General features: G+C 53.5%; 1 protein-coding gene across 5 annotated transcripts in view; it reads right to left on the minus strand.

Moving 5' to 3' along the window:
* Nucleotides 1-10468: 10468 nt before the first annotated feature.
* Nucleotides 10469-24944, minus strand: part of PEBP4 (phosphatidylethanolamine binding protein 4) — a 248890-nt gene continuing 234414 nt past the window's right edge. For all 5 annotated transcript variants that reach the window (XM_041767325.1, XM_041767328.1, XM_041767326.1 and 2 more), the window contains exons 5-7: nucleotides 24235-24280; nucleotides 21659-21772; nucleotides 10469-10764 (exon numbers count right to left, since the gene is read on the minus strand). In XM_041767325.1, the coding sequence (XP_041623259.1) occupies nucleotides 10616-10764; nucleotides 21659-21772; nucleotides 24235-24280 (309 nt within the window). In that variant the 3' untranslated portion in view covers nucleotides 10469-10615. The remainder of the gene's footprint in view (nucleotides 10765-21658; nucleotides 21773-24234; nucleotides 24281-24944) is intronic.

The raw sequence follows: 24944 nt of genomic DNA on the forward strand, positions 1-24944 counted from the left end.
TGTGTGGTCAAAAATCTGGGATCTGGGGAAAAGCAGTTAATGACTCTTTGGGGCCTAAGACATGTCAGGATCCTCTTTCCCCAAGATGGCTTAGGTAGGGCTTCCTGACCTTTGTCATGCTCTCCTAGAAAATGAAACTCTTTTTACAGCTCCTGAGGTAAAGGACGGACGCTGCCCCAGGACCTGTCCCATCACCCTGAGGGCTGGGGGAACTAGCTGGCTGGAACCCACTGGAAGTCTGCCCATCAGTTTTACTGCTGGCATGAGCCTCCCTGATAGGTCTTGGGGCACAATGTACAAAGGATAAGGGGCATGATATCTCTCTCTCAGTTACTGCAGAATTATTTGAGCTGTTCAGAATTGTTTACCCTAAGATCACCCAGAAAGTTACTGGAAGACAAGAGAATGGTGTCCAAGCTCCTGGAGGGGAGGCACTGAGTCTTACTCCTCTTTGTCTCCCAAGCACTAGCCCTGGGCCGGTCCCATTGGGTGCTCTCCTTGTTGGCTCGATTCAAGGGCCCACCTTGGTGATTCTGACCCGTGGTCTATTTGAGGAACAGCCTGACCCACTTGGATTTTTCTACCTGGTCCCTTCATTTCTACCTCCCAGCCATCCCACTGCAGGATGGGGGTACCCCTTGTCTACCAAAATTCAATTTTGTCAGGGGTACTTCTAGGTCTGGGACTTAGCCTCTCTTGCTTCAATATGGCAAACATCTAGGAAGCCCTTCCTGTGTACTCTGTGGAGGGAAGTGAACTTGAGACTGGGCTCCTGCTCTCTGTCAGGGAGCAGCCAGCTTACGGGGAATGTGGAATGAGGCTGTGTTAGGAGCAACCCTGCACAAGACATGCTATAGGTTTCGAGGGGGCACAGTTCAGAGGTGGAAGGACTGCCATAGGCTTGCAGGAGACACCTGTCCAGGAAGACGGGAAGACCCCATTGGGAGGGAGGGCTTGATTAAGGCCCTGAGGAGGGCTGAGACCCATAGTGGGGGGGGGGGGCACAGACAGGAGGGGAGGGAGAGGGGAAGGGGATTCTGTGCCAAGAGCTATGATTTTCCCCCCTTATATTTAAAATTTTTGTTTATTTGAGAGAGAGAGAGAGAGAGCACTAGCAGGATGAGGGACAGAGGAGAGGGAGAAGCAGACTCCCCACTGAGCAGGAAGCCTGAAGCGGGATTTGATCCCAGGACCTCGAGATCATGACCTGAGCTGAAGATAGACCCCTAACTGACTGAGCCACCCAGGTTCATTTTCATGTCAACTTTCTTTTTTTCATCTTTGGAATGGAACCCATTAGCATTGTCTTTCCGGGACTTCTCTCTCAGAATGCCCACTAGGCCTGATCATGGTTTGTTGTGTAGATGAATGAGGAACCCTAGAGGGGAGAGGAGGGAACCAGTACTGAGCCTGGACATGCTGGATCCCATCAGACATGTGACACTGACTAGGATGTAAGCTCCAGAAAGGCAAAGGCTTGGGTCTGTGACACTCACTGCTATATCCCTAGCAAGAACCTGGTTTATGGGGGTGCTCCATACCTATTCATTGGAGAATGATGTGCCAGGATTCTTTTGGGCCATTCCTGATGTTATTAGCAGAAACAGGAAATGGGGCTAACTCCAGGCATGAAATCCAAGAGAAAGAAGGAGCTTGAGGAGTCCAAGGCAACATGGATCCCAGGTTGGGGGCGGGGTAGGATTAATCATACATAAACTCAAGTGGTAATAGCCCCGTTAATTGAGTCGTAATGATCCTTGGCATTTTTCATCTTCAAAGTCAGGAACAAACTGTAATTAATACTCCAGCCACCCGGGGGCAGGGTGGGGGGTGGCGTGGAGAATCTTGAACTGCTGCTGCTACTCAGTCCAGGAAACTGAGGCACTGGTGGTGAAATGGGTTAGCAGAGTGGATACAAAGCCCATAATAAGGGCCCAGAATCTTCAGGGTGCCTTGAGCATATCGCAGGGTGGCCCTTCCCAAATGCAGGCAGCCGGGGAGCTGAGATCACAAATGAGGAGGGGGCATTGGAGACACCGGGGACAGAGAAAGGAGGCTCGGCCACTGGCCTGGCTAAGGGTGGCAGTATGGGGGAGTCAGGAGTGCTGGTGGCCTGGCCCACGAGAGTGGGCCTGGGCCCAGGATGAGCCCAGAGGCGGCGCTGGAGTGGCGGGCAGAGCAGGAAGGGGACCCGGGAGTCTTCGGTGCCCAATGGCAGGCAGGCTCGGGGCGTACTCAGCGTGAGTCACCAGCAGCTTCGAAATGCCTCCCAGTTTCCTCATCGCAGTCTGGCCGCCCCGAGCCCGGAGGGAGTTTTTCATTAAGGTGATTACCCTGCTGTCATTAAAGGCCGGTAAATATCACCCAGGGACGGAGTTGCAGGCCGCCTCTGAACTGCAGCCCGGGTTCACAGCCCCCCTCCCTCCCCAGCCGGGAGCCGCACCACTGGCCCTCTGCGGCCACCAGTTCGAATCCTCCTCCATATCCAGGGGCCAGGGGCCCGCGGCCTGCGAGTCCCCAAATGCCAAACCGCCATCCTGTTGGCCCAGCACCTTGCACCCACTGTGTTGTGGCATTTTCTCTTGGATTGCGATGTCTTTGAGGGACATCAGGTCAGTTCATCCTTTGGTTCAGCCCCCACTTACTCAGGAAAGCCTCTCCTATGATAGCCCCCTCCCAGGGGACCAGGGGATAAGCAGACACCACTTCTAGGTTGCCATCATCCCTCTTACCTTTTTACATTTATTTGTGGAATCCTTGGATACATGTCACCTCCCACCTTTCACATGTTTCAGAAGGGGCAGGAACCACTACTGATTTTGTATTGTTTACCTTTTGTGTCCTCCTCCCAGCCCACGTTCTTGCCACCTGTTTCCAGGGTCTGGTGTCTAGCAGGCCTCTTCTGAATTAACAAGTCCCCATGAGGCAACAGAACTGTTTGATGGCTACGCCTCTGCCCAATTGTTGTCAACATAGGACAGTGATCTCTTGCGCACCTACTGTGTCAGGTATTGGGATTGGGGCAGGGATGAAAACTTGGAAGTCCTTGCTGTGGGGAGACGCAATGCCTCGTGAGTGTTCAGGGTGGGGATGGGCAATCCGTAAATCTATAGGAAGTGGTGATGTGAAGAAAAATAAAGAGAAGGGGAGAGTGTTGGAGAGTGCATGTTGAGATCCTGTTTTATGTAGTAATTCTTCCCCTTCTTTGCATTTTGGAGCCAGTGCCACTGACATTAAAGTACGGAATCAGAATATGTGGGTCTGTGCTGTAGTCCAGCTCATTTATTGTCTGCTCTTTGAAAAGTTCTGTTTAGGCTCGATCTTAGTTTAAAGCAAATTACATCAGGGGTGCCTGGCTGGCTCAGTCGGAGGAGCACGTGACTCTTGATCTCAGGGTCGTGAATTTGACCCCCATGCTGGGTGTAGAGATGACTTAAATAAATAAATAAAGTTAAAAACATTACATCAAAGTCCACTAAGGAAGATGATGTCTCTGAAGGCAAAGTCACCTGTGACTGGTGTCAGCCCCTCTCCCCTGGGTCAGCTTTGCTGCCTGCCACCAGGTGGCCTGAGATAAAATTCTGATGGCTCAGGAGGACGCAGGTGGTTCAGAAACCTCAAGGGGGAGGGATGGCAGCGGGCCAAGGGTGACTGTGGCTGTGGGTACCCTGGCCCTGAATCTCAGAGCTCCACTCCCCTCTCGCAGAGCCATCTCTCAGATTGGCGAGAGAGCTTCTTCTAGACCCCAAACGAAAGAAAAAGTCGCCGCAATGGAAACTCGAACTAACCCTCCCTTCTTGCCCCACTTCCCTCCCGCGGTCACACTTCCGGCAGTCACCACAAGGTATTTTAGGTTCGAAAACAAAGCGTCAGATCTATTTGAGCAACTTTTTTTCCATTGGAGTAGAAGCCCAGGGGCCTGTGGCCACCCTGGGCTCGGCCACTTCCCCAGGGAACTGACGCGTTTCCCCTTCTCTGCTGGGGACCAATTTAGCAGTTCAGGCTGGCCACTTTTAGCTTCTCCTTTCCTTGGCCTGGCGGCCAGCTAAGGGCCCAGAGGCAGGGCCACTGGGAGGATGGGTGTGTGTCTGGGTCCTTCTTTCTGGACTCCAGGGGAAGGCCTGTTCCCCTCCTCTGCCAGAACCTCCCTTTTACTCCCATCTGACCTCCCTAAGTATGCGTGGGCACATGTGCATGCATGTACACACACACACACACACACACACACACAGACAATGCTGATAGCTACTGCCCCAAATCTATTTGCTGCATCAGGAGACTGCAAAGTGAGATCAGGGCTAGGCCCTGTCTGGTTCTCACTCTATTCCAAGGGATGTTGTGTGTGTCTGTGTCACCGATGGGTTCGTGTGTGTGTAGGTTGTGAACAAAGTGGGCATGCATATATGGAGATTGCATGTGCATGCAAATCCTATGTTCACAACTGCCCAGGCTGAACAATGCATGTACACACAGCTTGTATGGATGTCTAGAAAGAGCTTGGCAGAGTTGAAACCCTGGAGTGTCTAGCGGGTGCGTACACCATGTGATTTTGTGTGGGCTGGTGTATTTACAGTATGTGTGTGCAGGATGCGTATAGTAGAGGTGTGTGTAAGTGTGCGCACGCACGTTTGTATATGTGTGGATGGGCTGGCCTGGTTCTAAGGGTGTAGGGGGAGGAAGACAGGAGAGCTCTGGACAATGGTGACCCGTATCCTCATGGGCAAATGCACACAAGGTCCATCTATGGACTGGGGTTTGAGGGTAGGTTAGTGACCTACAGGTGTGAGCATGTACCAGGGGGACAATGGCTAGGGACTGGCCGGTTTGTCTTCATGTGTGCCTTTCTGCTTTACTTCAGGACCCTCACAGGTCTATTGGGCCTCTCCATAGGCCGCCTCATCTTCCCCTGGCTGCAGTGCCCCCTCTACCCCCCTCTTCTCCTACTTGTTAGCCTATCTTCCTGCCACCAGTGCTGAGAGCCTTAGGTCTCCCAGTCACATGGCTCCTGAGGGACACCCTCCGGAGGGCAGGGACCTGTTAGGTTTCTTTTGTAGTTTCTTCCATTCTTTGCATACAACAGAGACTCCATCAATGCTGGCTTCAGCCACAGTGTGTCCGTAAAGGATGCGCTTTTTTATGGTGACTTTAAATTGCATGCTTAGCTTCCTTATGGACTTCAGGGCAAATTTCTCTCTCTCTCTCTCTCTCTCTCTCTCTCTCTCTCTGTGTGTGTGTGTGTGTGTGTGAGAGAGAGAGAGAGAGAGAGAGTGTGTGTGCAAGCATGTGAATATGTTCATGTGTATGCATGAAGGTAAGTATCGTGAGTATATATGTGAGTGTGAGTGTGTGAGCTTGTGTGGGGGAGTGAAGGTGAGTAGTGTGAGTGAAGGTGTGGGAGCACGTGAGAGGGTGAATGTGTAGGGGTATGGGTGTGGGTAGATGCTGTCTGGACTCCTGGATGCTTACCCTTGGGTCCAGGCCCTGGAGGAAGCCCACTCAGCCTGCCTTTCTGACAAGCTCAACCCCTTTCCAGGTGACTTCTGGCAGTGGGCTGAACTCCAGCTCAAGAGGAATCAAGGGGATGCTTTCAGGTCCTGCTCTCATTCGGGGCATGTCGAAAGGCTCTGCACTTCTACCCCCCCATCCCTGGGTGCAGACCCAGATGCTCCTCCACTAGGCTCCCTGAATGGCTTTCCTTTAGCCTGGATCTGGGGAGGATGAGCTCTGTTGCTGGTTGTTGCTTCAGGGAACAGGTTCTCCTGAAACCCCAAGGTCTGCTGTTCCCCACATCTGCAAACCTCTTAGTTTGGCTCTCCTGGTAGGGTTTTCTGCAGCCAAATGCACTTGGCTCCTTTTGATTCTCAATCCCAAGGTTTTACCCTGTTCTGGGGGCTTTTCCTCCCCTATTCCCATCCCTACCCAGTCAAATGGACAGTGGTAGAGGCTTTCTCTACCATTCCCCAAAATAAGCACATAAAGTTGGAGAATATTCAAGTAGAGGGGTCCTCGGAGAACACCCATCTAGAGCTATTTTATAGAGGCTCAGAGAGGGCAGCTGACTCGTCGAGGCTCACACAGCAGTGAATGGCACTAGACTCAGTCCTCCCCTCCCGGCCAAGCAGTCCTCCTACTTACGTCAGACCAGATGGCCATCCCTTTTTTCCCTCTATTTCCTTCTTTTTCTGCCTCTTTCTCTTCCTTTCCTTTTTTGTTGAACTATTTCCTTTTTTCCCTTTGAAATGTTCTCTCTGTGCTAAGCAGGACGGCTGGCATTTGGTGGCACCAAAGTGGCACTCGGAGCCAAGACCTCTGTCCTGGCACAGTTCTCCTTAGTCTTTTCCAAAGGCTTTTCTCTTTCCTGGTTCCTCTTCCCCCAGGATGCTCAGGGGGACCCTGTCTTCCCCTCTCCCTGAGCCAGCCTATTCAGCTCCTGTTTCTCCTTCCAAGTACTGAGGAGGCAGATGGGAACCCGCAAGGAACTGGCTCCTCTCTGTAACCTTATTTTCCTGGTCTCGAAAATGGAGCGAGGGTCTCTGAGGGGGAAACATGGGCATCTGTGTATGTGTGTGTGCATGCGGGCATGTGGTGTGTGTGTGTGTGTGTGTGTGTGTGTGCATGCATGCCTCATGTGTTCCCCGGCAGCTGGGGGGGGGGGGAGGCGGGGGAGAATGGGAAAGTTAATTAGCACCAGGATGAAAGGTGCTGTGGGATAATTACAGGTAATATCAAGATGGTTGGGAGGGTGGGGCAAAAGGCCCCTAGACCTCTGGTGGGGGTGGAGGGGATGGGGGGCAGCCCCTAGCCCCACTCCTGCAAAGTACATCAGACACCTGGAGAGGCGGGGTGGGAAGGGTGGGAAGGAGCATTCTGAGTGAAGGGTCTTTGTCTTTACAGGGAAATGCTTGTTAGTTGCTAAGGAACTGGGCTCTCTTCCCTGATCCAAGCCTCCCAATGTTTTGCTGAGCTTGGGAGGGGGATGCCGGGCTGGGGCTTGAGGATCCCTTGGCTGCCAGACCTTTTCCTGGGGCCTCTGAGACTCTGATGGGGTTTTTGGGGAGGACTCTCATCTGGGGAGGGTGGTTCTTTCCTACTACCCGTAGCCACACTGCTTGCTCCAGCCCAGGGCCCAGGTGGGGAGCAAAGCAGGTGAGGTGGAGGCAGGGAAGGAGAGGAAAACATGCATTTACTGAACAGCCTGCATGCCAAGCACTGCGCCTGGGTGCCTTGCTTGCTCTCTCATCTAACTGGAGCGAGAGATCTTCAGGGAAGGCATTTATTTCCACGCTTTTCTTGTTATACTGTTTTTTGGGTTTTTTTTTTTTTTTTTTTTTTTTTGCATTTGAAACACAGGTCCAGTACATTTGAGGAAGTTGCCTGAGGTCACAGGGCTATCTATGGTAGAGATTCTATGTGAATTTGGCTCTGCTCAGTAAGAAAAGTTGTGCTTTTTAAAACTACACCACTTAATGCACCCACCAGGCTCGCTATCTAGCCCCTGGCTGTTCAGCTGGAACCTGAACCCACTACCACCACCCCCACCATCATCATCGTCACCGTCATCAGGAAGTCTTCCCATATGGCTTTCTTTCCCTTCTCCTCCACTTCTCTTCCTTCCCTGAGAGCAGCTGTCACACAGGTGAGGTTCCTGGGGAAAGGGGTGATTCCACACATTGAGGGTGGTAAAGCGTTGGGCAAGTGGGGTAGGGGGATGGGCCAGGCTGTTGCCGCGTGTGTCCAGGTGTTGGCCCTTCCCACAAATCACACTTGATCTAGAATAGCTGAAGCTAGGGGAAGGGCAGATGCTGGGTGAGACTCCCCTTAAATTCTTCTGGAACTTCCAGCCTTCCTTCTCAGCCCACCTGGCTTCTGAATAAATAGAAGTTCTGGCCTTTATTTTATGTAGCCCACAGGGAGGAAAATAAGAGTACTGTTTTCTCTCTGCATAGGGAGAGTGACAGGCCCAGGTTCACAGCAGACACCATCATTACTAGTTCTGGAGCAGGGAGTAGGTCCCTTAACTTCTTGGGAATGACAGTTTCCTCATCTATACATATAGTGAGAATAGCAACACCGACATTATCAGGTTGTTGGGAGGGTGGAATGAGAGGATCTGCGTGGAGGCCGGGAAGCTGGGCAGGAGTGGGTTACATGAGATACCACTTGTTAGGCGTCTGGCACGGCGCCTGGTGTGCAGAAAGTGCTCAACAAATACTATCTGATAACGATGATGATGATGATAGTGTCAGCTCTCCGATCCCTGCAAAGGGCTTGCTACATGTTTCCTATCTGCTTTGTTAGAGATTTCTCAGCGATCTACATGCTCATTTTGTTTCTCCCTGGAGGAGACAGTCCAAAGAAAAGGGGCAAGAGGCCTAAAGTCCTGTGCGGGCAGAGAGCAGAGTACAGGGTGGGTTTCCCCAGGAGTCCCTGGCCCTTTTGGTTCCCTTTCCTGGCGCTGGACCTCCTTCTCTGTGGCTTTCAGGACCGTCTGGCAGGGCTGGCTTCAGCCTCAAGCCTGGGCCAGCTTTGTTCTTTTTTCACATTTTGGGGCCAGAAGGGTGGGGGTCTCTCCCGCAGCTGAACTCAAAGCCCAAAACACCAGGAGAAAAGAAAGGGGGGGGGGGGAAGGAAGGAAAGCAAGCCGATAATTTCCTCGAAGGATAAACATCCGATTTTTTTTCCTCACCCAAAATAAACATGCTAGCCACAAGGAATTAAAAGCAGAAGAGGGGAGGATGTGTCTCGATTTGGGGCTGCTCTAGTAAGCTGACCTGCTATTTATCCCGGCCTTGGGCACCAACCGGAGCTGCCAATTACACTCTAGGCCTGGTGGAGTGGGGGCTGCAGGGAGAAGAGCCTGGGAGTGTGAGGTTCGCACACACCCAGAATGCCCCTTCCAAGGCTGCCTTCCATGACGCTGCAAATGGACACTTCCTTTTGGTTCTGCTTTTAGCCCTGCTGACAAGCTTGCCTGCTAGGATACGAGAGGGTGAGGGAGTTCCTACTGCCTGGGCTGGCACCAAAGGCCCTTCTGCAGAACCAGAATTTAGTGCCCATCACTTAGGTGGGGAGCTCAGTCTATCAATGTTGGGGGGGAAGTGTTGTCCAATTCCCTTCCCAGACTCAGGCTCCCACCTCATGGCCTTCTTCAGATGGCTGGCACTCAAATCTTCCAACCAGTTAAGATATGTTCAGCTGGGCTGAGTGGTTGGCCAGGGCACCTCTGCCTTCCAGCTAGTGCAGGGCATGGCTCTGAGAAGGTAATAACCCTGTGCCCAGCTGCAGCCTGCCTCTTTCATCTGGGGATCTCAAGGCACTCTGTACACGTGAGTCACTAACATTGCTGTATTCTGGCCAAGTAGAGAGGGGTTATTAACTCTTGGAGGGAAACTGAGCTGGGGGGGGGCGTGGTGAAGTGTTGGGGGGTGCTAAGAGGACTGGAGCTGGGCATAGGGGAGTCAAGGAATCAGAGTTCAGCCTGTGAGTGAGACTATGGCAAAAGAGGTACCCCCAAGGGGGCCTTGGGTAGAAGAGCCAAGCAAACTTCAGAGGGCATCCAGGGGAGTGAGGCACCGAAAATCCTTGCCTCGAAGACACCAAGGAGTTTCTTCATAGTTTTGTAAAAGTGTAAATCAGATTGCACCCCTACTTCCCCTCCAATCTAGTTATTATCCAGTGGTTTCCCATTGCTTTCAAGGTACAACCCAAAACTTCAGCATGGCTGCAAGACCAGGCATGTTCTGGTCTTTGCCCATCTGTCCAGGTGGCCATACTATTGGCCTGGAAGATGCCATGCAAGCCCTTCTGGAAGATGCTGGAGCTAAGAGGTGATGTTCCCTCTCTTTGGCATGGTCTCCCACCTCCATCCCCATTCACAGTTAACTCCTTCCACATTTTTCAGTCCTGAGTTAGACACCACTTCCTCTGAGAGGCCTTGCCTGGGCCTTTACTGTGCACCCTGGCACGCAGAGCAGGTCCCCTTACACCCTCATAGCACGTACCACATTTGTTGCAATTTGCTTGTGGCCATCTGATGAACCTTTCCCTCCCAGCCTGGACTGTAAACTCCTGAAGCAAGCCCTAGGTTTTGTCTGCCCTGTTCACATATGGATCCCTAGCACCTAGCAGGTCAGGCACATGCGTACGAGGTGCCAACAACATCTGTTGGATGTCAGAGTTGGAAAGGACTGTGGTGATAAACCAACTGCTCCAACTCTCCATCTTACCTTGGTTTCACAATCGAGGAAGCAGAACTTTAGGGAGGACATGTGATTTGCTCAAGGCCACACAGTGCCTCAGTGACAGTTGAGGCCTAGGAACCCCCACTTCCTGCCTCTCCATCTACGCCAGCACCCTGCCCCCCCCACCCCAACTCACATTTATAGGAAAACCCCAGGGCTGGACATTGATTAATCTCTTCTCAGTTTTTGAAAGATGACAGGTTAGGAAAGAACACAACCAACCAGTCTGCCCTGGATGACTTTTTTTTTTTTTTTTAATTTGGAAGAGAAGGGGTTCCGTACCCAGAGAGTGTTCTACACTCAGACCAACTGGCGGGGCACAGTGGACACACACATCTGCAGCGCGAAGCCTGATGTCTGGCAGGCAGTTGTCTCTATTTGGGTTTGTCCCTGGGCTCCGAGCTTCCTGTTCCGGGCGTCTGGTAATTTGGCGAGTCCTGGTAATTTTGGGTCATGAATTGGGTGCTTGCTTCTGGTTCGCTCAGGTGGAAGCGGTTCAGGAATTTGTCCATTTTCCAAGAGGCTGGAAGGACAAACAGACCAGAGGAAGGCAGTGAGAGACAACCATGGACAGGGAGCTGGCAGGGTCTGAGAGGAAGGCCACCTCTGGGGAAGTGGAGGCAGCAGGTGAGGATGTTGGCCCTAGGGCCCAGGGTGTCAGAGCGCCTGGGGGTGCCTTCTGGGTCCTAGCTGGATGTTAGCAGAGTGCCTGGGAAGCAGTGGGAACTGAGTCTGGACTAGGTCAAGCACTGCCTTTGGTTGCCATAACCCTGCCTCCTCACTCACATGTAGAAAGGAAGTGCCCGGTCGAGTGGGCTGCGCACTTCCTCTACCCACCCTTCTTTTTCCGCAGGCTCTCCTGACCCCATGATTGAGGCCTACATGCTTCTTTCCTTCACCCCAGCTGCTGGCGCTGAGACTGGCCCAAGCATCCGTGTCCTTCTTCCATTCTCTTCCCAGAAGCCCAGCTGTGGCAGAGGTGGAGGGGAAGGGCTCTCCTCACTCCTGAGCACCTGCATCCCGCGGGAGCAGAGCATGCGTGAGAAGTCCCCAGCTGGTGCCCAGGTGCTCCGCAAGGGGAGAAAGCACAGGGGTGCAGGGGGAGGTGCCTCTCCTGGGGCGAGTGTGGACAGGCCCAGCAGCAGGGCAAGGAGGGCATAGCCCCAGGCACTGGGGAGAAGCTGCGGGAAGTGGTCAAAAGCGTATTCCCACGGTCCTGTTTCCCAAACCCTGGGCCTCAGGCACCCTCTGGGCACGATTGCCAACTACAATACAGGATGTCCAGCTTAACCTGAATCTGAGATAAACAACAAATAATTCATAAGCACGTCCCACATGTTGCATGAAGCATACTTAAAAACTCATTCCTTGTTTATCTGAAATTCACGTTTAACTGGGCATCCTGTTTTCTTTTTCTTTTTGGCTAAATCTACGAACCTTCTTTGGGTGGAGGGAGCTCAGGGAAGACCCTGCCCGGAGCAGAGCGAGACAGTGACTGATATACCCTGGTCCTCCTGGTCGGGGGTGGTGGGGAGAAGAGTAATCTCGAATATGCACAGAGAAAGCAGGGCAAGGGTGGCAGCTGAGCATTCCTCTCGGAGCTGCCATTTATCTGCCTGTGGTCCTCTGTCTGCACCCGCTACCCTTTTTAACAAGGAAGACAGCAAGTCCCTTGAAGTGCTGTTTTTCCACTTAACATCCTTCCTCCCCTACCCTGGGGCTATTTGTACTTCAAAAGTGTTTTCAAGGAAAACAAAAAAAATTTTTTTAATCCAAAGAAACAAGACAATAATAATGATAATGCAAATAATAATAATAGTAATAACACATCTATATCGTGCTTCCTATGCGCCAGGAACTCCATGCATATTCATACACTTAATCCTCACAAGGGGGGACTATTTTTATCTCCAGTGCACAGATGGGAGGATGGGGCACAAGATGGGGTTCCGGTGAAGATGCTTCTTAGGGGCAGGGATGCAGGGAAGGGCCTCTTCAGGTCCCCACAGGTCCCATCTGGTGACTGCATGCTCAGATTAGGGAGAGAGGCCCTGGGTCCTGGGAGACCCTCTCCTGGGGTAAGGCTGCTGCTAAGGTGACGACAGGTGGGTGTTTGAGTGCTGTGGGGTCTTCCACTGGGAAGGGAGGCAGTGAGGACCTGGCCTGGCATGGTCTTCACACCCAGAGAGCCTGGCTGGTTGGAAAAGAACTGGTGGTACCGTGATCCTGGGAAAGTGTGTGCATGTGTGTATTCGTGTGTGTGTGTGTGTGTGTGTGTGTGTGTGCAATTGCAAGCCAGGAAAAGTGCTCATGGGTGAACTGGTGTGTGACTGGCATGTGGACAAGGGGGCCTTCCCCACCGAGTAGGGCAGGAAGAAACCTTGGTGGGCAGGAAGGAATTGAAACTCTCATCACGAGATCAGGGTGAGCAGTGGAAAGAAATCCCCTGTACCCTGAGGGAGACCTGGCTCCCCTCCCTTGGACCTTGCCCTTCTCTAGCTCAGAGGACTTCTCCTGATTGAGCTTGGATTGCCCTAAGGGCCTCACAGCTCCTTCCTGGTCACAGTTCCGACAAGGCTGTGGTTCTTGGGCAGTTCCTCAAACCAGCCCATGTCCCTCAGGAGAGCGAGGACAGCTTGCTAGCCTCCTACTGCCTCCTCCCCTGGCTGGGCCCTGACTACTTACACCCCCATTTCCTGCCACAAAGGGCAAGAGGAACTGACCCTGTGCAAGTTCTAGAAGGAAGAGGGGTGAGTCAGGCCCTTAGGGGTGTGTGTGGGGAGAGATGGGGAGCTCAGAGGCTGTGGCTTCGTGGTCACCATGTGGAGGAAAGTCCCATCCTGTATGGCACTGCTCCATCTTGGAGCTGCAGAGGCTGCTACCCTGCAGGAAGAGGGTGGTGCTGCTGTCTTGGCGCAGGCCACTCCCCTCGTACCCTCGGGCCCACCCAGGATGGGCTCTTCCTAGGCTCAGGGCAGGGGTAGTGAGTGAGGGAGAAAGGAGGAGGATGTCTGCTGCTGGAACACTGGGGCCTGGTCTCCTCAGGGTGGGGCTGCTGTGTAGGATGTGCCAGATGTTCTCTGCACAACCCTGGGGGCACCATTCCCATCCCGGGAAGCCTTATGCCTTGGCTGTGCCCAGGGGCCAGTCTCTCCCCTACTGGTTGGTGCTGATAGGGAAGACGTTGGCGATGAAGGATGCTGGATGTGAGAGATGTTCCAGAAATGGGCCAAGAGGAGAGTTGGGTGAGCTTACCTAAAGCCATCAGGGGTTTCTGAGCCACCACTGGGTGCCCAATCTCTCCTAGACAGTGACTTCAACAATTGGGAGAGGGCTCCAAGATTTCAGCTACTCATCCTCCCAGCTTGAGTCTCAGGAGCTGCGACGGCTAGAAAGTTCTGGAATCGCCCTGGGGCAGGTCTGATAGTCATTCTCTGCCCCCAGCTTCCCCAGGCTGTGGGGTTGGCTTAGCACTGTTTGGGAGTGGTTCATCACATGGGATTGGACAGCCCTCTTGGGCCTATCAGGGTTAAATAGACATCCCAGGGCTGAGAAATATTCTTCTGGCCTGGTTCCTCCCCCTTAGAGGACTTGTGGGAATGGGGTGGACAGCTCTTCTGCTAGAATGAGCAACCTCTGGGCTGAGGGCAATCTGACGGCCCAACTGATAGCTGCTTCCCGGTGTCTGCTGGGCATACAGCGGGTTTGCTTGCGTTGAGGTCCTACTCCTTCCCTCAACAGGTTTATAATACAAAACAACGAACACTGGACTAGTAACAAGCTAGGCCTTGGCCAGTAGCACAACTTTGCAGCTCCTGGCAGATGGGGTCCCATTCTTAGCATCACACCTGGTCTCTTTAGCAGGCTCACTCTTAAGACTTCCCAGGGGCACAGGGCAGTGTTCCCTGTGTGTCCTCACTCTAGCCAAGGGACATCTCCCACCTGACTTGCCATTTGGTCCTCAGGGGGCCCTCAAGTGTCTCCCTCTCAGCCCAGAAAGTAGGGGTTGGGAAGCCCCCACTGGGATGGAGGCCTCCACTCAGGTGGGCTGCAGAACAAGTGGGCAGGGTCCTGAGACTTGGGGTCTCCCTCCCCTGAGCTGTTCTGTGAGCTGAGCTGCTTGGGCCTCTATTGTGAGGAGCAGCTGCCCTGTCCTGCAAGGCAGGCGAGTCGTGTCTAACCAAGGCGGCCACCTCTTCCCTGTCTCCCCGCCACCTCACCCACCCCTTTCCCTAGGGACACCATTGCTTCTTGTCAGGGGATAGTGGCCCTGAAGAAAGAACAAAAATTGAACACGAGCCTAATAACCGCCCCATCGAGCGCCCGGCTCAGGTCTGTAATTTGTCTGGTTCTTCGCGGGGCTGGCTGCGTGATAGAAGCACTGATGCCTTTCTGCTGAGATTAATGATGTCCTGGCGGTGGTAGGCGGGAGGCCTGGGCCTCTTATTTTTTGTGCCATTAAATGACATCCGGAGACTTCCACTCAGGAGCTGAAAAGCCCTCGTTCCATCACATCCAATTACTCCTGGAGAATATTTGCTGAGTGGCTGATCCTGCTGGCTTGAGAGGCTTGGGGTAGAGGGGACCACTTTGACTTTGGTAGAAGTGAGGATAGGGATGCTGGGGGAGGGGGAGGGGGGGGAGGGTCCGGAGGTGGGCAGGGGTTACCCGGCTCTTCTGGAGCACTTGGAGGGCTGGAGAGTAGAAGTGCAATTCCTATTTACCCAGTAAATGGATCACCCATGCCTCCCTCTCCGGGGTGGGGGGTGGGGGTCAGGTGGGGAAGGGGGTGGGAGAGAAGGCTCCGAGCTGTCAATTTCAGCTTCCGGTGATCAATTCCAGGATTTGCTGGTGGTAGCCGGCTGGAGTTCTGGCTGAAATTTGGGGATAGTCTGTGATTTCCCGATGATCTGTTCAATACTGCCTTGGACTGGTGATGTTTAGCTTGACCGGGGCGTGCTTCCTGAAGAGGGCTGCCTGCGGCCCGTGGAGGGTGCAGGCAGTTCCCAGCCGGGGTGCCTGTCTGAGAGTTGCCCAGGATGGCCCCATCTGGGTTGCTGCCAGGCCCCCAGTCCTACCCGCTCTGCCAGGTGGGTGGGGCCCTTGGGAGGCAGAAGAGGGCTGCCTGACACAAGCCCACACAGTGACTCAGGGGCTGGGCCCCGGGGGGTTCTGGGGCCTGGCCAGGTGAACCACCATGGGAGGTCATGGCAGGGGGGAGGGGCTGTTTTGCAGTGGGCTGTGTGTGTTTGTGTGTGTCTCTGTGTGTGTTTGGGGCTGGTCTGCAGGCGGGGGCCCCCTTCCTTCCATCTTTGCCCACACCATGTACTTTTTCCTCGCTGCCACCAGGCCTGGCAAGATTTTCTCCCAGCCTCTGTCCCTCCCCATCAATGCCTCCTATGTTGACACTGCTTGGAGTTCTGCTGCCTTCCTGCCCTTGGCCTGTGCTTTCAAACATTTCCCCTGCAAAGCCCATTGTCTCAGTCACCCATGGTGCTACCTCAGGCCTTTAGAGGCCACAGGCGAGACTTAAACCCTGCTGTGTGGCAAGTCTCAGCCCAGGAGTTGCTCAATTCAGGTGTGGGTGGTGCTGGGGAGTGGGTTATGGCACCTGGTCCAGAACCCAGGAACCCTCCTCTACCCCTCCCGTCCCGTTTTGCAAGGAACAGTCTCTCTGCAGGTCTCAGAGGCTGCCCCAGCAAGGCGGTGACGGAGGCTGGTGTGGCCCGTTAGCTCCCCTGGCACTGTGGCACCATCCTGGGCTCGCTGCCTTGGAGAGGCACATCATCTTGTGGGGCACGGAGGGGATTTCCCCAGATCCCTTGTGAGAGGAGCTTGAGGCCGTGAGGCTGGCTCGTGACACCTCCGGGCCAGGTGGCTGAGATGTGGCATGACACAGACCACAGTTCCCCGGGAGTTCTAGTCTCCACACAGTGCTATAGCCTTCTCCGGGAGAGGGGCCCGGGAGCCCACAGCCTCAGGTGGCTGCTGCTGCTAGCCAAGGGCACCCAGGGCTTTAGGATGGACTTGCTCACTCTTTATCCCCACACTAGAGCTCAGATGTCTGGTGGTCTGGGTGAGGGGAGAGGGAATGTGGGTAAGTGGGCGGTAGGAGCAAAAAAGCCTTGCCCCAAAAGTCAGAGATCTTTGCTATTAACTGTGGATCCCTAAGACATCAGGGTTCTGGGCTTCAGTCTCCTCATTCACCCAGTGGGAGCAGTGGCTGTGGTCCTAGCACCCCACAGGGTCTGGCAGCTGAGTGAAGGAACAGCCAGGGAGAGGCAGGGCAGGCTGGTGGAGAGGCTAGGCACAAGGGGTCCTTCCCGCCTGCTTGTCGTTGGGACAGGGGAGCATGTGGAGGCCAAAATTGTCAGTTGTGGTCATGGTGCTCACAGGGGTGGCAGTCTTTTCAGGTGTTAAAGGAAGTTGATGATGAATTGAATATATGGGGGTGTGAGAATGTACAGCTGTGTGTGTGTGTGTGTGTGTGTGTGGCTTGTACATGTGCATACGTGGGTGTGTCCCCTACACAAACATCCTCATTGACTGCAAGTTCACAGTGGGCAGAGCACAGGGCCAGGTGGTTAAGAGGAAATATCCGGCAGAGGTGAGCTTTTCCCTCAAGGAATTTAGAGCCTCATGGTGGAAGTGGGACCCGTGCAAGTGAAAAATGATTGAGTAATACAAAAAAGATGAAAGTGGGTGAGCAAGGAGGCACAACACAGTGTCACTGAGCACGTGGAAGGAACACCAGCAGTGGAGGGCAGGGTCAAGTTGAGATAAGACCGCCCTGTGGAGGGGCAGCCCTGGTGGCATAGTGGTTTAGTGCTGCCTACAGCTCAGGGTGTGATCCTGGAGACATGGGATCCGGTCCCACGTTGGGCTACGTGCATGGAGCCTGCTTCTCCCTCTGCCTGTATCTGCCTCTCTCTGTGTGTGTGTCTCTCATGAATAAATAAATAAAATATTAAAAAAAAAGACCGCCCTGTGGAAAAGCATCATGGGGGGGAGGGCAGGGCTGGTGTTCTGCAGGTAGGCAGGGCCATCCGGCTCGGGGAATGGGAGAAATGGGGGAATGGGAGAAATGGGGGAACAGGAGAAATGGGGGAATGGGCGAAATGGGGGAACGGGAGATATGGTCTGCCCGGATCAGTGGGCCGAGGGGGAGCGTGGTAGGCTCCACCATGGACTTAGACAGCAGGAGTTGGTGGGTGCCTGGCAGCACGTGGTATAGATTGGGGCCCAGGATGGGGTATGAACCAGCACTGTGTGTGTGGGCACTTGTCGCACATGTCCCTTCAACTCATTCAGCTGGTTCCCCTACAAAGTAGTAGGAGCCTAGGTGCCGAATCCAAGGTGGCTGTGCGGAAGAAGATGCAGGGGTGAACCGTCGCGAGCCACAGATGAGCCCCGAGGCCAGATTTTGGGCTTTGGACATAGAAGGTGCAGGGGGGTGGGTATGAGAGCTGGGAGAGGTTGGAGGCAGAGGTGCAAGTCCAATGTGTTGCAGGCCCAAGTTTGGGAGGGTGAGGTGTTGCCTTTGGGACAAATGTCAGTGGAACTGGGCCAGCTCTGGTCAGAGGGCTCTCTTAGCTTCACTGTTGTTCACTGTTTGGGATGTGGTCATGCTCCAACTATCTGAGTCTCTCCCTCCACTGGCTCCGTGAGCTCTAATTATCCACAGAGCTACACCAGGTGAGAGCATACATCCATGGGAGCGGGCACCTGGTCCACATGGCTCACTTCTCTGCCCACAGCACCTACAATGCTGCCTTACACACGCTCGACATCATCCCAACGAATGCAGAGGGCATTTGTGAATCATGCCCAGCATGCTGTGGGGAAACCAGCAGGGAGAGGAGGGAGCTGTGTAAAGGCAGGAGGGGTGGGAAGGCAGGGCTTCATAAACTTGAAGCAAGGTGTCTCCAAATCCTCTTCTAGGGCCCTCGCTATGGTCCTGGCAGATCAGCGTCTGAGGGAGGGCTTCCACCCAGAAGTGTGTGGAGTTGGCTGGGCTAGGCAAGTCTGATCACTTGCTTGCTGCACTTGTCTCACAGGACTTGGGGGTAGGTGGGGGGACTTGGGAAGCTGGGAGCAAGTTTGTTAAGTGTCAATCAATGGTAGACCAGCTAGTCCAATCCCTTATCTTGATGATGTAGAAATTGAGGCCTAGAGATGTGAAGTGGCTTGTCCAAGGCCACACAATGGATATATCAAGGTATCCCATCTGCTGACCCCATATCTGTTGTCTTGAGGTCACAGAATAGCGAAAAACCTTGGAGAGGGTTTCAGTCCCTGGCACTGAGCAATGTTCCCCAGCCCCCATGGTCATACAAGTTCAACTAGAATAATGTCACACTTGCTTCTCATCCTAAACTGTCATTCACACCTAAGTCCTAGGGAGGAAAGGACCCAATAGGATGGGCTCAAGTCAACTGTCCTTCAGGGGTGCCTTTCTACCTGGCTCTTGCATACTGGCTTTCCCCTTCAATCATGAAATGTGTCCCTGCCTTCCTTGTCCAGGAAACACAAGTGGCTGGTTCTACCATATGTAGCCTAGGACTCCCCTGTCTTTCCAAGGATACCTTCCCATGGGGAGAAAACTAGACCAAAGTAAGGCCCAGGGCCTGTGTTCCTTGGCTCCAGGTCCTGGGCTCCTGAGGGCTGGCCCAGCCTGGGGCTCCCTGCATCCACAAGCACGGTGCAGGTGCTTCAGAGAGCGCCAGACCTTTGGAGTTCTAACGAAGTGCAAGGGCGGCTTCTGTTACTGCCATGGCCCCCCAGGTTCATCCAGGCACACATCTCCATGCCTCTGGCGGCCTCCTGTGCTGTTGCTCCCCTGAGTCCAGCCCACCGCTCCAGCTTAGTCAGTTCTAAAGGGTGGCTTTTGTGTGTCGCCTCTCCCATGGGCTATGTCTAATGACACTTCACGGTACCTGCCCAGATCATGCCTCTGCTGGGCTTTCATGAAACTGCGCAAGCTTCCCCCTTTCTCCTTTCACGGCCTCAGTGCCTCTCACGAGGGGTGCCCCTTCTCACTTTTAAAAAATTATCTTTGCATCTGTGGTTTCTCCAGCCCAGGGCTTCCTCTCTCTTTCACTGAAGAATTCAAATGTCCTGCTTCTCTGAGGCCCAGCCCAGGCCGCGCCTCTTCCATGTAGCCTCAGGGCCATCCAGACTTGTAGATCATCTAGGTCCAACCCCTCATTTTCTAGACGGGGAAACCGAAGCTCAGAGAGGATAGCTGATTTGCCCACACATCACATCACTAGCTGGAGACTGGCAGTACAGATCTCCTCACCCTGCAGTAAAATACCTTTGCACCCTTCCTGGCTAAGGAGGGTGTGTCTTCTTGGAGGGAAGGGGATCCTAGGAAGGTAGAGACAATCCCTAAATCTACTTAATCTCCAGTTGTCTTTAAAGCCAGAAACATGCAATTAAGTGCTTAATTATAAGCTGCTTTGCATTGTTATTTAAGTGTTTTCAAAGTAGACTGTAAGCCCCCTGAGGGCAGGGAACATTCCCTGTGCAGTGGAATCAGTGTCCTATCCTAAGCACTGGAAGGTGTCATATGGTGGAATTGGAACCCTGGCCGGCCAGAGAGCTCACCTGGGAGGATAATTTTTCCACCTCCATTTCTAGCAGCAAGCAAAATGGCACAGAAGTCAAGAGACTGCCCAGATGCAAGCCCAGTTCCTAAGTTTTCACATAGATCAGAGGGGTATGTGTGTACGTGTGTGTGTGTTGAGGGGTGTGCATAACAAACTGTGGTTTGGGCAGAGACTGGGGGGACAATAAATGGGTGTCAGTCTAGGTAGGTTTTGAGCCTCTTTGCTGCTGCCAGTGTCATGGGAGGGGCACACAAGCCACCGTGTTTTCTGGAGGACCAGCTAGGATCAAACCCGAGGACCGCAGCCATGGCAGGGCCAAGTGTCTGCGACATGCCCCTCCCTTCTTCCTTTGCCCCTTTCATGCTCTTCCTGGCTTCACAACCTACTGTCTCTCCTTCCCCTGCCACCCCACCCTTCAGAAAACACTTGATTCTGCGGGGGTGGGGGTGGGGGGTTCTTTCAGGGGACAGCCTGAGCATTACCTCCCCTCCCCCAGGGTGTGGGCTTTGTGACCTTGATGTCTAACGTGGGTCTCAGAGGCACTGCCTTACTCTGTGGGGGAACATGGTGGGCTGAGGTGCTAGTTCTCAGCTCCCAGAAAGTGCAGTGCCTGGATCGGTGGAAGAGAGGAGCCGGATCCAGGGAACAGGAGAAATTCATCTTGGCTTGGGCAAGATACATTTTTCTTGTCTTTCTTTGTTTCCAGATTTGCAAGTGTGTCTCTGGGAAAGCAGTTTAAGCAGATGTACAGATTGGCAAGGTGCTGAGGGCACCTGGGGAGGGTTCACCAGTGGAAAGGTTGCACCAACTCTGCTTTCAGGGCAGCCCAGAGCCTTCTGTGATTGGTGGCTCCTGCTTAGCACACCTGAAGGCCTCCTTCGTTCAACCTCTGGGGCCTTGGGCAACAGCCTTGTAACAATACCTTCCCTGGCTTCCCAGTAGGTAGAAGTTGGTCAGGGTCACTGGGTGAGAGCAAATGGCTGATGACACTCACCCACCCACTCACCCTCCTGCCAGCCTGGGGGATGTGCTGTTTGTACTCTCGAGATGGCATCTGTACGTTCCACGTTATCTTCCCTTCCCCCCAAATGGGGAGATGATAGAGTGCAGAGAGCATATTTTATTTCCCATTTTCCTGGAGAGAAATCCAAGGCTCAGAGGAGGGGCATGGCTCACATAGGGTCAGGTGAGTTGCCTGAGGCATTGCAGTGGCCAGATGTCCACAGGTCTTCCCGCTCCCCAGCTCTGGTGGCTACAGGGAGTGGATCCTCTCCAGGATACAGAAGGGCTGCTCAGAGAAGCTAGTGGAAGGCGCATGGCTAGGGAAGTTTTTGCTGCGCCATTGAGGTAGTACTGGGCAGACAGAGCAATTAACGACCAATGAAGACAGACTGGCAGGATGGCATTCCAGGGCCTTCTTGCCCAGATCAGACTCAATTATAGGGTACAATTACCTGCAGAAGTGCTGCGGGGTAGCTGCCTGCACATGCCATTCAAGGCTGAGTTGGGGAAATGCTTCTTTCACTGGCTCCAGTTATTTCCTTTGGGACCCGGCCTTATAGACCTACCCACCCAACTAAAGCCACCATCTTGGTCTGTGGGACTTACGTCTTGGGGGAGATTCCATCTGATGCCAACACCTTCTTTAGAACACTCATTCCAGTCTACTGCCCAGAAAGGCCACCCTTTGACTCTGGCCTCCAAGGCTCATGGGTAGGGGTCAAGGTCCCAACTTCCCCATTCATGCACAAGCATCCACTTCCACCCCAGAATTCATACTGGCTTTGGCAGACAGGAAGGCCTTACCTCGAGTTTTGTTCTCTTTGGAGTGGAGAGAGATGTTCTTTCCTTCCTGAAGATAGATGAAGAACTGGTAGCGGTGGAAGCCAGTTTTTGCTGGAGGGGAGGGAGGCTGGTAGGCTAGGGGCAGAAGAAGGACAGAGGGTAGGCCCCCAGTGCACAGTACCCAGGGGCTCCTGGCTGCCCTGGGCCAGAGGAAAAGAGAGTTCTCTGTGCCTTTCTTGGTCCCCCTCAACTCTCCTGGGGTCCCAGCTGGGAGCTTACCCATTGCTAACCTTTAGGATTTCTCTTTGGCAGGATCTCAGCCTCGGTAGCTTCTTTTAGGAAGCACCTTATCTTGGGCAGTGCAGGGAGAACGAGGTGTGGGCTGGTTGAGGATTTTGGGCGCTGGTGGGACTCCCGGGCCTTTCTTGGCCAGTGGGTGTTGGTGTTATCCCTTTGCTGCTTTAGTGTATCCTGATGGATTTCCTGCCTCAAGAGAAACCCATCTTCCTCTGTGCGAGTGTTTGGCAGTGGATTTTTATTTATTTTTTCAGCATTTCCTTATGAACTCAATTCCCAAAGAAGCCAATTTCTTGGCTGGATCCGGAGGATCTGGAAGTGGTTACGGGGGTGGGTGGGACTCGGTTCAAAGGTTTGATCATGGAAGTGTAGGATCTGGGTGCTTGGGGCACTGGAGCCCACTCAGGCTCTTCCGGAGGAGAAGGCCTATCAACCCTCCCTTTTGCCCTCAGTGCAGGAGATAGGTCTTTTTCTAGGGTAGAGGAGAGGTGGGCTGGGGGCACCTCTCCTTCTTTCCCAAATCTATGCAGGGGTTGTGTGGGCCAGACTTTTGTGGTTGGTTCCAGTTGGGCCTCCTTCCAATCTGTGTGCCTCTGCCTCCTCCCCTTCACTCTTCTCATCTCCCCTTTTAAAGAGCCAGGAATCTTCCTGGGGGTGGGTGGGGATGGAGTGTTCACAGTAAGGATGCTGGTGGGAGGAAGTGTCGGTGCTTTATGGCCACCTCCCTCTCCCGGTCACTAGACAAGAACCACTCGCTATTTGGAGCCTTTGGAAGTGTTCCTCATGGTGCACTTCCGGCCACAGGGGCCTCCAGCATGTTCACGGCCAGGGGAATTCCTGCCTAGTCATCTCTCCCTGAGTTTCTGATTGCAGACTGATACAGGCGCACGTGTGTGCTCCGAGTCAGAACAGCACAAGGGGTGCCAGGAGCTATGTGAATTTGTATGACTTGGGGTCTATACTGGTGCAGGTGCAGGTGTTGCTAGAACTGGTGTGATGGTGTGTGGAGAAACAGAAGTGGCTGGGTCAACTTTTGGCAAGGCTGGTGAATGCGTGGATTGCCAAGTGCACTTGAGGGTGGGCACACTCCACGCTGCCAAAGAGCTGGTGTCCGTGATTCTGTGTGCATGAGGCTGCAGTTGGAACTCACTGCTTCTATGCAGCTGGGAATTTGTCCTCAGGGGAGTGGAGACTGTACCCCTCTCACCAGGGCTTTCCTGAAGAATCATCCTCCCCGGAAGTAGAGATGAGGGGTCATGAGGAGGAAGGAAAGGGATACACACATGTTGAGCCACTTCTAGATGCCAGGCCCTGGCTACGTACCTTCCTCTGTGACATCTCCTTAATCCTCGCCACAACCTGGTAAGATGAGTGTTATCCCCATTTTCTGGATGAGGACGTGAGGCTCTGAGAGGTGAAATCAGGCCCATAGAAGTGGTGAAGCTGGGATTTGAACCCAGGCCTATCTGATGTCTGACCTCACATTGTGTCGTGAGACTATGGGGCTCATCTGTCTTTTTTGCTCGGTCCTTTTCAGAGGCCAGGTCCGCACCTGAGCATCCCCTTTAAGTTGAGTAGAGGGCATGGTCTTGCAGGGGGAGTCCGAGGGCGAATGGAACTGGGGATGCATAGGGATGGGAAGGGCGGGCATCCGAGAAAAGGGAGGTCTCTGGAGCCTCATGCCAGCGCATGGTGGCACTGGGTGCAGGGGAACGCAGGGAGGCAGGCTAGGGAAGGGAGTGACCCTGCCAATCCCTCCAGGAGAACAGTTACGGGGCTCTCCCCGCAGACCCCTGCATTGAAAGCTGGCCCCACCCCTTACTCCTTGTGAGCCGTGGGTCAGGTGGGTTTGTTCCTGGGTTTCATTCTCTTTAAAATGGAGATATTGGGATGCCTGGGTGGCTCAGTGGTTGAGGGTCTGCCTTTGGCTCAGGGTGTGATCCTGGGGTCCTGGGATTGAGTCCCATGTCGGGTTCCCGCAGGGAGCATGCTTCTCCCTCTGCCTATGTCTCTGCCTCTTTGTCTCTGTATCTCTCGTGAATAAATAAATCTTTAAAAAATAAAATAAAATAAAATATAAAAAAAAAAAAATAAAATAAAATAAAATAAAATGGAGATGCTGGTGGAAGCAGCCTCCAAAGACCAATGTGACCATTAAATTAGCAGTTAGTATGAGTAAACTCCTAGGTTGTGTGCATTTTTGCACCGCCAAGTCTCAACATTAAGTTGCATTATTATGGTTCTTGTGGTCATCACCGCTGCCCTGGCTGGGGCAAGGGATGTGGGAGGATCGTACTCACGTGACAACTCCTGGCCCTGGAGCTTCCCTTTCTTTATATCAATGCCCTGAAATGAGAGACAGGCATAGGTGTTGGTTCCCCCTGGGGCAGCAGAAGGCCACACCACCACCACATTTCAGTCCAAGTGGGTTTTGCTAACTTCTTTCTCTCCCCAAGGGAGTAAGATAGGAGAGTAGGAACATGTATGGCTGCTCCTGGGACATGTTGCCAGAACAGACTATGGGGTTTGAAATGGTGCCTCAGGGGGTCCAGGGAGAGAGGATAGACATGGGCATTGCTGAGGGTGGCCTGGGAGGAAGAGATGGATGCCATGACCACTGGAGAGAGCGAGAGGACATTTCTGGAAGGGCTGCTCCATTCCTATCACCTGTGCCCCTAGACTGGGCATGAAATACAGGTCTCTGCCCATGGGGTCCGGTCAGATCTAAGGCAGGGGTTGACAATCCTCCCAGCCTTGCTAAGCCAACCCAGCCTCTCAGACTCTCTTTGGGGCCTTCAGAACATTAGGCTGATGGCTGCCTGAGTCCAGAAGGGCAGAGGCCACTGATTCTGAGGCAGCTTCTTCCCCAGCCTTGACTGGACTCAGCCCATAACCCCTGGGCAGATTGTTTGGCCTCAGTTTCCCTCTTCTTCCTTCCCTTCCCCTCTCCCCTCTGCTCCGCGTCTGTGGGATAATGAGGCGATCCCGGGGGCGGGTGCTAATTATTGTT

Source organism: Vulpes lagopus, chromosome 8 (assembly GCF_018345385.1).
Source record: "Vulpes lagopus strain Blue_001 chromosome 8, ASM1834538v1, whole genome shotgun sequence".
In the NCBI taxonomy this organism is placed as follows: domain Eukaryota; kingdom Metazoa; phylum Chordata; class Mammalia; order Carnivora; family Canidae; genus Vulpes; species Vulpes lagopus.